This window comes from Nothobranchius furzeri, chromosome 13, assembly GCF_043380555.1.
Source record: "Nothobranchius furzeri strain GRZ-AD chromosome 13, NfurGRZ-RIMD1, whole genome shotgun sequence".
NCBI classification, from domain to species: Eukaryota; Metazoa; Chordata; class Actinopteri; order Cyprinodontiformes; family Nothobranchiidae; genus Nothobranchius; species Nothobranchius furzeri.
In genome coordinates, this window is record NC_091753.1 from 39,779,938 (window position 1) to 39,792,297 (window position 12,360).

The window sequence follows — 12,360 nt, forward strand, 5'->3', positions numbered from 1 at the left end:
ATTTCCACTTGAAATGATATGACAAAATACACAAGGATGCTTGACAGAGCTGCTTTTTTGTTAACGAGGGAGACATAATATTCCTGTCATGGAGCTGCCTCTGCCAGGCAAATGTAACGTCTTTGTTTTGTCGACATTCCGTATAAACTGCAATTTGTTTGTGTTTTTCTCCTCTAGGTAGTGGGAGAGTGGCGCTTTAGCAAGATCCACTGTGACATCTTTGTCACTCTCGATGTGATGATGTGTACGGCGAGCATCCTCAATCTTTGTGCCATCAGCATTGATCGGTGAGTGTGCCGTTGCACCGGCCGTTTAGAGCACTCGCTTGTGTTTGCAGCAGCATGGAAATCAATAGAAGTGTTTAGCTGCTGAATAATAGAAAGGAATTGCAACTTTTCTGTGCATGACTATCAAGGTCTACGTGTCTGTTTACCAACCAAATGACTTTGCCAGACATAGATTTCACCCTGCACACAGCCTGGAAGGGAAATGCTTGTTGTAATTAGTGGCTACCAGATGTCCCAGCAAATAAAATGCACTTTGCAAATAAAAAGTGCAAATATTCTCATGACAAACGAGTTATAAAAAATGAAATGTGCTGGTATGTCAGAGAGCTTTTAAACAACCACATTTTGGCATAAAAAGAGGAAAGATAAAAGCACAATAAATAATGTGTTAATGCTTCAGATGTGAACAGGAAGTAGTTTATTTTGAAATTTCAGCGGTACCCTAGAATTTATCTTTCAAGCAAGGCTGTGTCTTTAAGAAGAGCAGTTCCCTTGAAGAATGATAAAAGATCTCCCTAAACATATAAATGCAGAATTTTTTCTACCTGATGCAATTTGCATTCATAGATTTTGTTGTGTTGATTGAGTTTAAAAAAATCGTACATGTTGCAGGTTTTGTCTGATGATCTTGACAAACTGGAGATAATAAAACAGGCTCAGTGCTGCTCATAAAAGCTGCATCAAATACTTTAAATGCATGTATTCACACGTTACTACTCCCTGATTCCCAGAACTGCCCTTTCATTTGTCCAGCTTTGAGATGCTGATTTTGGACATGCAGCTAATAAAAAAGACGACAAACTAAAATGTAATTCAACATTTAGTAAGTTCCAGAAATGTTGGGTTTTTCACATCACTTTGAAAAGCAAAAAATAATTAAAACACACGTCAAAATGGCAAAAATATTTCTTCAATGCTTTCCACCAAAGCCTCTTCTTCAAAATGCTTTTGCCCAAGTCAGCACCATGTGTCTACATCATTACAGTAAAGACGTTACAGCTAAGGAGACATCGCCAGAAGAATGAATGGTAAATGGTAAATGGCCTGTATTTGTATAGCGCCTTCTTAGGGTTATACAACCCCCCAAAGCGCTTCACAACACAATCAGTCATGCACCCATTCACACACACGTTCACAAGCTGGTGGGGATGAGCTACGATGTAGCTACAGCTGCCCTGGGGCACACTGACAGAGGCGAGGCTGCCGAGCACTGGTGCCACCAGTCCCTCCGACCACCAGCAGGCAGGGTGGGTTAAGTGTCTTGCCCAAGGACACAACATGGAAGTTCTAACCTCTATATAAGGACATGTAAGACATAGTAAATATGTATTTGTGAGTTTCGGCATGCTAGTCAAGCTTTTACCTTGAACTAACATTCATTCAAAGCATGACATTTGTGAGATCTACAGTATGTCACAATAAGTGATTACTTACTCATAAAATATCACTTGTAAGTCGTTTTGGACAAAAGGGTCTGCTAAATACATAAACATAAAATAATTTAAGGTGTGGATGGCTTGTCTCCATTTAGCTTCTCTGTCATGTAGGGCATAGTAAATACTACGAGTTCATTTTAAAGGTGACTCAGCCTTCTTTGTTATTTTGTTAAAAACATTTTACTTCTCAAAGTGAGAAAGGTCATCAGTCAGAATATGAAACATCTTAAAAAAAGATTACCATTCACCTTAGTGTGGAACACCAAACCCCATATATCGGTCACTCTGAGTGTTTCATGCAGGCTGAACAGGAAAATAGTCCCCCACACATCTCTCTTGCTTTAGCTTCTGTATTTGAAAATCTTGACAGATCAGACACTTAACATTTATGGACTCACCCATCCTGACTCATGATGAGGAAGGCTGTTGTTGGTTTATCATCCAATTAACAGCAGAGAACGTGTGTGCTAGTAGAAGCTAACGACTAGAATTAGCGCATCCACCACACGGCAGAACTCCTCCAGTCTTGTGGTATTTATGGTGATAAAACATCAGCGTTGCAAGTCAGTGATAGAGTCTCTTTGCTGTTATCCAATCCGAGGCATGCTGTCCAAATATCAGGAAATAATACTCCAGATCCTGCCGTCTGAAGCTCAACTGTGATGTAGCTCATTTCTAGTTCCCAGAAATGGTGCACTGGTAAATTATTTCCCCCGAGAATGACTTGCAAGACATTCATTCCTACTGCAAAAGTATTGATTAAACTTCAATTCAATTCAAGTTTAATTATACAGCGCCAAATCAAAACAAGAGTCATCTCAAGGCACTTCACATGGTAAACATTCCAATACAGGTCAGTTCATTAAACCAATCAGAATAAAGTTTCCTTTTTAAGGAACCCAGCTAATTCCATCAAGTCACTGACTAGTGTCAGTTTCTTTTTAGCAATCCTCATACTAAGCAAGCATTTAGCGATAGTGGAGAGGAAAACTCCCTTTTAACAGGAAGAAACCTCCAGAAGATCCTGGCTCCGTCTAAGCAGCCATCCACCATGACTCACTGGGGATCGAGAAGACAGAGCACACATACACACACACACACACACACACACACACACACACACACACACACACACACACACACACACACACACACACACACACGCACACGCACACGCACACGCACACACACACGCACACTCTCTCTCTTTATTCTGCTCTCCCCACCTATTCCACCTTCCTCAGGATCCACTGATTTCCCTCTTTTCTATTCACTCTCTCTCTTTCTTAACATTTTTCTTTTAAATCCCAATTGCCTATTTTTGCTCATTTTAAATATATTTGTAAACATTTTCTAAATGCTTTTTTATATTTTTACATTTTTTTTTGTTTTTGTGAAGCGCCTCGTGATTTTTATCTTGAGAGGCACTATAGAAATGATATCTTCTTCTTCTTCTTCTTCTTCTTCTTCTTCTTCTTCTTCTTCTTCTTCTTCTTCTTCTTCTTTCTTCTTTCTTCTTTCATCTTTCTTCTTTCTTCTTCTTCTTTCTTCTTCTTCACACACACACACCAAGTGATGTTTCTATGGCTACATTGTGATTTCTTAGGAAATATTCTATTTGGTGAAAGATAAACTTTATTGTATTTATATTAGTGAATCTATAATTAAAAGGTAAATTAGTAGTAGCACATTCAATGTCAAAGAAAGTAAAATGCTATTATCAGGAGACGGTGAATGTTTAAGTGGTTAGCAACAGTGTTCAAGCCAATGACCCCCTCCATGAGGGCACCACAGCTTAGCAGAATATCACTGTAGCTCCTTCTGGAGAGATAAACACTTAGAGAAAAAATAAAGTTACAGCTGAAATAGCAGAAAATAATACAGTTAAAGAGCACATTGTAGAAGAAAGTAGTCGAGGGTGGAAAGTGGTCAGTATGTCCTCCAGCAGTCTAAGCCTGTAGCAGCATAACTAAAGAGATAACTCTGGATAACCTAGCCTTTTAGATGGAGGCATGTTGGAGGCAGGACAAGGGAGAGCCGTCTTTATCGACTGTACAGTCCACCAAGTGAACCACTCCCTTAATTTTAAACTTGATTTAAAGTGCAGTGTAACAGAATTTAAACTTAAACTAAGATTTAATCCAAGTTTAAAGTTTAAGCTTGTGGGTGAAATCTAGCTTAAGTGTTACAATATGTACAAGAGTTATGCTGTTTCTTTGCTAGAGTTCATCCTCCGTTATTCGTTATTCCCAACAGTCATTTAGTCATTTACTGTTGTTAATGGAGTATTGATTCATCAATCATTTTGCTAACTGCAGAGGACCATTTCACTGGAAATCTGTTCCTCTGGAAAAAGCCTTCAAGTGTGAATCATTAGGAAGTGATTGCATAACACTGACCAAAGTCTGTATTATAATAGCAAGAGCATGATGTTTACTCATTTTTCACTTCATGCAATTGTGCCATGTTTAATTTTACAATATTTTCTGCCCAGCTGCTCTTTAGATTAGAATGTATGTGCAAATTAATTACTCTAGCATGGTCACACATGGAGACAATTCCAGCCCGCAAAGCAGGAAGTGACTTAGAAAGCAGGTGATTCATACATTCTGAGGAAATCTGGTTAATCTGAATAATATCATGGCAGATTTCTGTTTGTGTGCATTGTAAACTAGTGTCCCAAGGATAAAGGACAGGAGTGGCGTCCACATTTACATGTAGATGTTATTCATCTGACTAGTGGCAGCTTGCTGCATACTCGTGAATACAAATGACAAAAGAGATGCCAGTGAGATGATCTAGAATCACATCCTCTGGCTTTGGTGCGTTTCAGTGTCCACCCATAGGAGACAGTGTTGTATAAAGTCCTGATAGCTCTCGCAGATAAATGTGTTTGCTTTTATCAGTTCTGCAGCTTGGAGAAGCAAAATAAGTCTTACATCAAAAGATTGCATCTGTTGTGTTTACCTTTATGAGCATGTGCAATTTGAAGCACACACCCAAGTGAAAAGGATGTAGATATTAATATCTGAACAATAACCCATCAAAGCTTGCTCTTCCTCTTCAAAAACAAAAGAACTGACTGACAAACAGCAAAACTCTTCATGTGGGAGATGACACAAAAACATAGCAAATGTGATTATTCGAACAATCACTGTGTTTCTGCTGTTTGTCTTTGTTGCTAAAGCACATTTGTTTAAATTGTGCCTTTTTTCTAATCTAAACAAACTTCTGCAAACATTAACTTTTAAAGTTAATACTAGCAAGAAAATACAAAAATTCACAATCAAACCACTATGAAAAAATAATTACTTCTCTTCATTTCTGTTACAAAACATCTAAAAATGATACAGTGAAGTTTTAAGGATGCATCCATCCATGTTCTACTTCTAGTGGTCACAGGGTTTTGACACCTTACACACCCAGGCTCAAACATATAGTTACCAAATCATCTAGCTAATCTGGCTGAGTGTTCAAACCTACAAATGATCAGGAGAGCATGCATTTTGTGCATAAAAAGCCCCAGATGGAAACACGGAGCTTTCTTGCTGCTTCAAGTGGCAAATGTACCATTTTGCAGCCCAGAACACAAAATGTATTGCTTTGAGTTTTCCTCTAAGCAAAAAAGAAAAAAAAAAGGATTCAAAGATATTTAAATGCAAGTATTAAAATGCTGTTGAGTTTGAAAGTACACCCACTTTAAACTGTTAAATGAAAATATTCTAACAGAATAAAAATATCCTAAGAACAGAAAAAGGCAACACGTTCTCACACCTGAATCGGGTAAAACTGACGAAGGGTGACTAATGCTTGACGCATTCACTTTCCGCTTGGTGATGCGGCTCGCGGATGGAACGTGCTTCACAACTCGCAGCATTTATGGTTCATGCGGCTTGTCTCTGCGGTGAGCCAATATTCTCCCAAACTGAATGGGGCAGCATGGAGCTCTTCAGCATGCATCCAACACTACACCATAGTAGAAGTAGAAATTACTGTTGTTTACAACATGGCATTCCAGCATTTTTAACAGCGTCCTCATCTTTTCCGACAGTGCGAGCTATTTCTCTCCAAGAATTATTAACAACATGTTGATCACGGTGATCTCTGACAGCTGAATCATACCATTGTCTGTATTTACGAACCTCTGCCATACTAGTTCTTGCCGGTCCGCCATGTTTTTCCGCGTCCGACCGTCCACGTGGTTAGAAACTTTCCTTGGTGCGCTTTGCGGAAATTTTGGGCCGTGTGGAGGCGCGGTGGAGGGGCGTGGTTGTTAAAATGACGCAATTTTGTCGCACGGACCTCGCGGATGCGTCAAGCATAAACCAACCTTAAGCGCTTGTTTCCTACGTGTCGGGAGGCGACGCACTGCATGGGACAGAGCGTCACTTTCCGGTAAAACGGAGGTTTCACATTTAACTTCTAACTTCTAGCGATTTAACCTTCGCTTCACCCTCATCCTAAACATAACCCAGTTTCCCATTCTAAATTTCTCATTAACTGTGTTTGAGAGCAACGAGACAACTAGAAACAAAGTTTTGCATGTGCAAGTGGGTTAAGGTTAGGATGGGGGTGAGGGGTAAGGGTAAAGGTCACAATTTGGTACAATCTTCATTTTTTACCGCAGGCGTCGGAAAGCATCGCACTGGCGCAACTCGTCGCCTCCCGACGAGTCAGAAACAAACGCTTGGTCACCCTTTGTCAGTTTTAGCCGCTTCGGGTGTGAGAATGTTTGGAATAAGGAGAGGGTGGTGACGAAGGTCACGCAAAACCAACCTGAACAGGTGAGTTTTCAGCTGCTTTTTAAAAGAGACTGAACTGAAATGGAATCATATAAGGAACACAGAATGAACGTAACAAAGAAGACAATCAAATCCTGTGGTGTTACATTTGCAATGGTCCCTGGTAGGAATGAATGCCTTGCAAGCCGTACTCAGGGTTAAAAAAAATCCAGAATCATCTGATCAGCACATAAAAGTCTAGTGCAGCAGAGTGGCAGAACATGGCAGGATTTGGAGTCCTTTTTCTGGATGTTTAGGCATCTTGCCTTGGATTGGATAACATCAATGTGACTCTACTTGCAATATGGATGTTTTATCTTCATAAATAACTCAAGCCTGGAAGACTTTTTGTGTGTTGTGATGTTGCTAATGCTAACAACTAGCTTCTACTGGTTGGGACGTTTGCTGATTCCTGAACATTACAGTAAAACAACAAAAGCAAATAAACATTCCAATCCAGGTCAGTTCATTAAGCCAATCAGAAAAAAATGTTTCCTATATAAGGATCCCAGCAAATTGCATCAAGTCACTGACTGGTGTCAGTGACTTTACAGCAATCCTCATACTAAGCAAGCATTTAGCGACACTGGAGAGGAAAACTCCCTTTTAACAAGAAGAAACCTCCAGAGGATCCTGGCTCAGTATAAGCATCCATCCACCACGACTCACTGGGGATCAAGAAGACAGAGCAGACACGCACGCACGCTTACACACACACACACACACACACACACACACACACACACCAAGAAATGTGTCTATGGTTTCATTGTGATTTCTTAGTAAATATTCTATTTGGTGAAAGATAAACTTTATTGTATTTATCCTAGTGAATCTACAATTAAACGGGTAAACTAGCAGTAGCACATCCAACGTCAAGGAAAGCAAAAAGTTATTGTCAGGAGACGGAGAATGTTTAAGTGGTTAGCAGCAGTGTGCTAGACGATGGCTCCCTCCATGAGGCCACCACAGCTCAGCAGAACATCATTGTAGCTTGTTCTGGGGAGAAAAACACTTAGAGAAAAATTAAGTTACAGCTGAAATAGCAGGAAATAATGCAGTTAAAGAGCAAATTGTAGAAGAAAGTAGTCGAGTGTGGAAAGTGGTCAGTGTGTCCTCCAGCAGTCTAAGCCTATAGCAGCATAACTACGGAGATAAGTCTGGATAACCTAGCCTTTTTAGATGGAGGCATGTAGGAGGCAGGGCAAGGGAGAGCCGTCTTTACCGACTGTACACTCCAACTCCCTCTACTCCCCCTCTTGTCCAGATCTAGGCTAACATCAGATTTTAACCATAGGCCCTATCAAATAAAAATGTTTTAAGCCTAGTCTTAAAAGTAGACAAGGTGTCTGCCTCACGAACTAAAGTTGGGAGTTGGTTCCACAGGAGAGGAGCCTGATAACTAAACGATCTGCATCCCATCCTAATTTTAGATATTCTGGGAACCACCAGTAGACCTGCAGTCTGAGAGCGAAGTGCTCGGTTAGGGACATATGGAACAATCAGATTACTGATGTATGATGGAGCTTGATTATTAAGAGCTTTATATGTGAGAAGAAGGATCTTAAAATCTATTCTGAATTTAACAGGTAGCCAATGTAGGGAAGCTAAGACAGGAGAGATATGATCTCTTTTTAATTCTCATCAGAACTCTAGCTGCAGCATTTTGGACAAGCTGAAGACTTTTAACTACATTCTGTGGACTTCCTGAGAGTAATGAATTACAGTAATCCAGTCTTGATGTAATAAATGCATAAACTAATTTTTCAGCATCACTCCTGGAAAGTATGCTTCTAATCTTAGCAATATTCCGAAGGTGGAAAAAGAAAAACCTACAAACCTGTTTAACTTGGGATTTGAATGACATGTCCTGGTCGAAGATAACACCAATGTTCCTTACTTTGTTCTTGGAGATTAATGTAATGCCATTCAGGTCAGGTGATTGACTAAGTGATTTCCTTTTCTGGATTTCTGGTCCAAAGATGAGAATTTCCGTCTTGTCTTTATTTAAAAGCAAAAAGTTTAGAGTCATCCAATGTTTTAATGTCTTCAAGACAAGCCTGTAATCTACCTAACCGATTAGATTCATCAGGGTTAATGGATAAATATAACTGAGTATCGTCAGCATAACAGTGGAAGTTTATCCCATGCTGTCAAATGATTTTACCAATTGGGAGCATATATATAGTAAAAAGAATTGCTCCAAGCACTGAACCCTGTGGTACTCCACAATAACCCTGGAGAATGGAGATTCGTCATGTACATTTACAAAAGGAAATCTATCAGACAGGTAGGATTTAAACCAGCCTAGCATTGTTCCTTTGATCCCTACAACATGTTCAAGTCTTTCTAAAAGAACATTGTGACCAACTGTGTCAAAGGCAGCACTGAGATCTAACAAGACGAGAACAGACACAAGATTCTTATCTGAGGCCATGAGAATATCATTTGTAACTCTCACTAATGCAGTTTCAGTGCTGTGATACTCTCTAAAACCAGACTGAAATTCCTCAAACAGAGCATTAGTGTTTAAATGCTGACATACTTTGATGGCCACTATTTTCTCCAGGACTTTGGATAAAAATGGAAGGTTAGATATTGGTCTATATTTCATTGGGTCATCTGGATCCAGAGAAGGCTTCTTAAGTGAAGGCTTGATTACAGCAACCTTAAAATCCTGTGGTACATATCCATTTACTAAGGATAGATTGATTATATCTAGAATGGGGGCAGTAACCAAAGGAAATACATCTTTAAATATTTTGGTTGGGACTGGATCTAAAATGCAAGTTGAAGGTTTAGATGAAGCTAATATTTTTGATATCTCTGAAAGCTCAACTGGATCAAAACGGTTCAAGCACAGATGAGGTTCTACAGTCACCTCTGAAGCTGCCTCACTTACCGAGGAAGAAGAAATCGCATTAGGGAGGATGCTTAAGATTTTGTTTTTAATAGAATTAATTTTACTTGTAAAAAATCCCATGAAGTCATTGCTGCTGAGGGCTAAGGGAATAGATGGTTCAGAGCTATGATTCTGTGTAAGTTTGGCAACTGTACTGAAAAGAAATTTAGGATTATGCTTATTCTCCTCAATTGATGCTGAAAAATAAGCAGTTCTAGTTTGTCGAAGCTTGTTTTTATAAAGCACAAGACTATTTTTCCAGGATAAGTAGGACTCTTCCTGGTGCGTAGAGCGCCATGTTCTCTCCAATTTTCTAGAGTAAATGTAAATAGGCTCCTCTGGAGAACATCAGGTGCTGCAGAAGCCTGTTAATCAGTCATTAATTTATGTCAGGTGTGTGGCAGTAGATAAACACTAGTGTTTGAAAGGGCAACATGGAAAACAGGTAGGACAGAGGGGTGCTGAGGACCAGGGTAAAGAAACCCTGGATTAGATGGTTGGTTTGGGCCAAATGAGTTTTTCTTTAATTTATTATAAATAACTGATACATACATTGTTAGCATTTACAGGTGATTTTTCTTTTTACCACAAAACTAAAGGGTCAATTAGAATTAAAAAAATAGCCTCTCATTCTGTTTCCGTTTTCTGTCTGGTTGCTTCTTTCCTCCACTCACTTTATAAATATCAAATCGATGGTGAAAAGTAAATAAATATTGGTCAGTAATTTCGTTAAAAATTGTGACCCTTTTTCTTTCCTTCATCGTTCCATCTGAACCCATGCTGGACTAACTTCAGTGGTTTCTAGCTGAGCAGATGGTGTAGGCAGTGGAAATTTAGAGAAGCAGAACTGGAAGTTGGATCAGACCACACTTGTCAAAAATTAGAATATTTCACACCTCGGTGATGAATTGGAGAGTCCGCCTTCAGATTTCTATGAAATATTAGTAAAGTCAGTGACACAAAATGTGTTTTCTATATGATTTTGACTGGATGTGATAAGAAAACAGTGTGTGGAGCTTTTGCTTGAATCAGTTGGACCACATTTCAACTGTGACTTCCCACTCATTTCATAAATGTGCACAACATTTTTTACGATGGCACAAGACATAGTTTTGTAAGTGAAAACAGAGGCATCCCTATGTTTTTGTTTTATTCAAATGATTTAGTAATTAAATATTAACAATAATAACAGCTGTGAATCATAAGGTTGCTTTATTATAATGCCTGTGTCATTTTCTTTTACCTATCAATAGCTTGCAGACGTTTATATTTTAATGATTTATTCTATTTATTTTTTGCCAAGAACAACATGGCCTGAGATGTTCTCTTTGCAGTCCAAGTTTATGTTTTCCCAAAAATAAAAAATGTTCTATATCTCTGACTCCAGCTGTGCAGGAAGATTTTAATTAGTCTCCTTACTGTTTGCTCAGCCCCAGCCTTCTAGAAATAACTATAACGAAAAATTTGGAATATTCACTCTTGTTTTGCCACATTATTCAAGGCTTTGTAAAAGTGTGCCATCGTGAAAATGTGATAGGAAGCTCATGACAATATAGAAAACTTTATTTATTTTAATAAAAATAAATAAAAAAGACTCGTTTAGAAAAAACCTCGGATTCATGAGGAGCTATGCAGTTCTCGGAACCAGCTCTATACCCTTAGGAGGGTCCTGGAGGGTGCGTGGGAGTTCCCCCAGCCAACCTGCATGTGTTTTGTGGATTTGGAGAAGGAGTTCGACCAAGTTCGGCCAGGGTGTTGAGGGGATCCGTTTTCTTAGACTAAGGATTGAGTCTCTGCGTTTTGCAGATAACACGGTCCTGTTGGCTTCATCGGAACGTGATCTCCAGCTCTCACTGGGGCGGGTCGCAGCTGAGTGTGAAGCAGCTGGGATGAGAATCAACTCCTCTAAATCAGCGACCATGGTCTTGAGTCGGAAAAGGGTAGAATGCCTTTGCCGGGTCAGGGATGATGTTCTGCCCCAAGTGGAGGAGTTTTAGTGTCTTGAGATCTTGTTCACAAGTGAGGGAGAACTGGATCTCAACATCGACAGGCAAATTGGTGCTGCATCTGCAGTGAAGTGGATGTTGTGCTGGTCTGTCATGGTGATGAGAGAGCTGAGCCAGAAGGCAAAATTCTCGATTTACCGTTCGATCTACAATCCTACCCTCACCTATGGCCACGAGCTTTGGGTAGTGACCAAACGAACAAGATCGAGGAAACAAGCGGCTGAAGTTTTCTCCGCAGGGTGTCTGGGCCCTCCGTTAGAGATAGGGTGAGATGCTCGGCCATCCGGGAGGGGCTCGGAGTAGACCCGCTGCTCCTCGATATCGAGAAGAGCCAGTTGAGGTGGCTCGGGCATCTGGTTAGGACGCCTCCTTGACATCTCCATGGCGAGTTTTACGGACATGTCCAAATGGAAGGAGACCTAACGGAAGACCCAGGACACGCTTGAGGGACTATGTCTTTCAGCTGGCTAGGGAACACCTTGCGATATTCCCGGAGGAGCTGGCCTAAGTGGCTGAGGAGAGGGAAGTCTGGGCCTCCATGCTTACACTACTGCCCCTGTGACCCAATTCTGAATAGGCGGCCTAAAATGTATGGATGAATGGATAAAAAAACCTTTAAAAAGCCAAATTCATTTGAATTCAGCGAAAGATGCACTTTAAAAAAGCTGTGAATTTTCCAGTATTTACAGTAAAGTTAATAATGAGATCATGCACTGAAACAAGGTTAAACGATACGGTCTTTCATGTAAGATGCCAGAGGAAAAATGAAAGTGTTTTTTTATTTTGATGTGATCTGAAGCATTTAGCACATAAATGTTTCCAAAGGGCCAGTCCTGCCGTAAAAAGGATCTGATCACAAATGACAGGCAACATTTCTGGTCCAACCCACTTGTAGACTTCCTGTTCTCTGCCACGTGTGGCAGTGTAAGCGTCCTGTCACAGTGTTCC

At 40.1% G+C, this 12,360-nt stretch overlaps 1 protein-coding gene across 2 annotated transcripts in view; it reads left to right on the forward strand.

Moving 5' to 3' along the window:
* The window catches only part of drd2a (dopamine receptor D2a), a 126,321-nt gene that overhangs the window by 105,336 nt on the left and 8,625 nt on the right, over positions 1-12,360 (forward strand). For both annotated transcript variants that reach the window (XM_054742687.2, XM_054742686.2), the window contains exon 3: positions 178-287. In XM_054742687.2, coding sequence (XP_054598662.1) covers positions 178-287 — 110 coding nt within the window. The remainder of the gene's footprint in view (positions 1-177; positions 288-12,360) is intronic.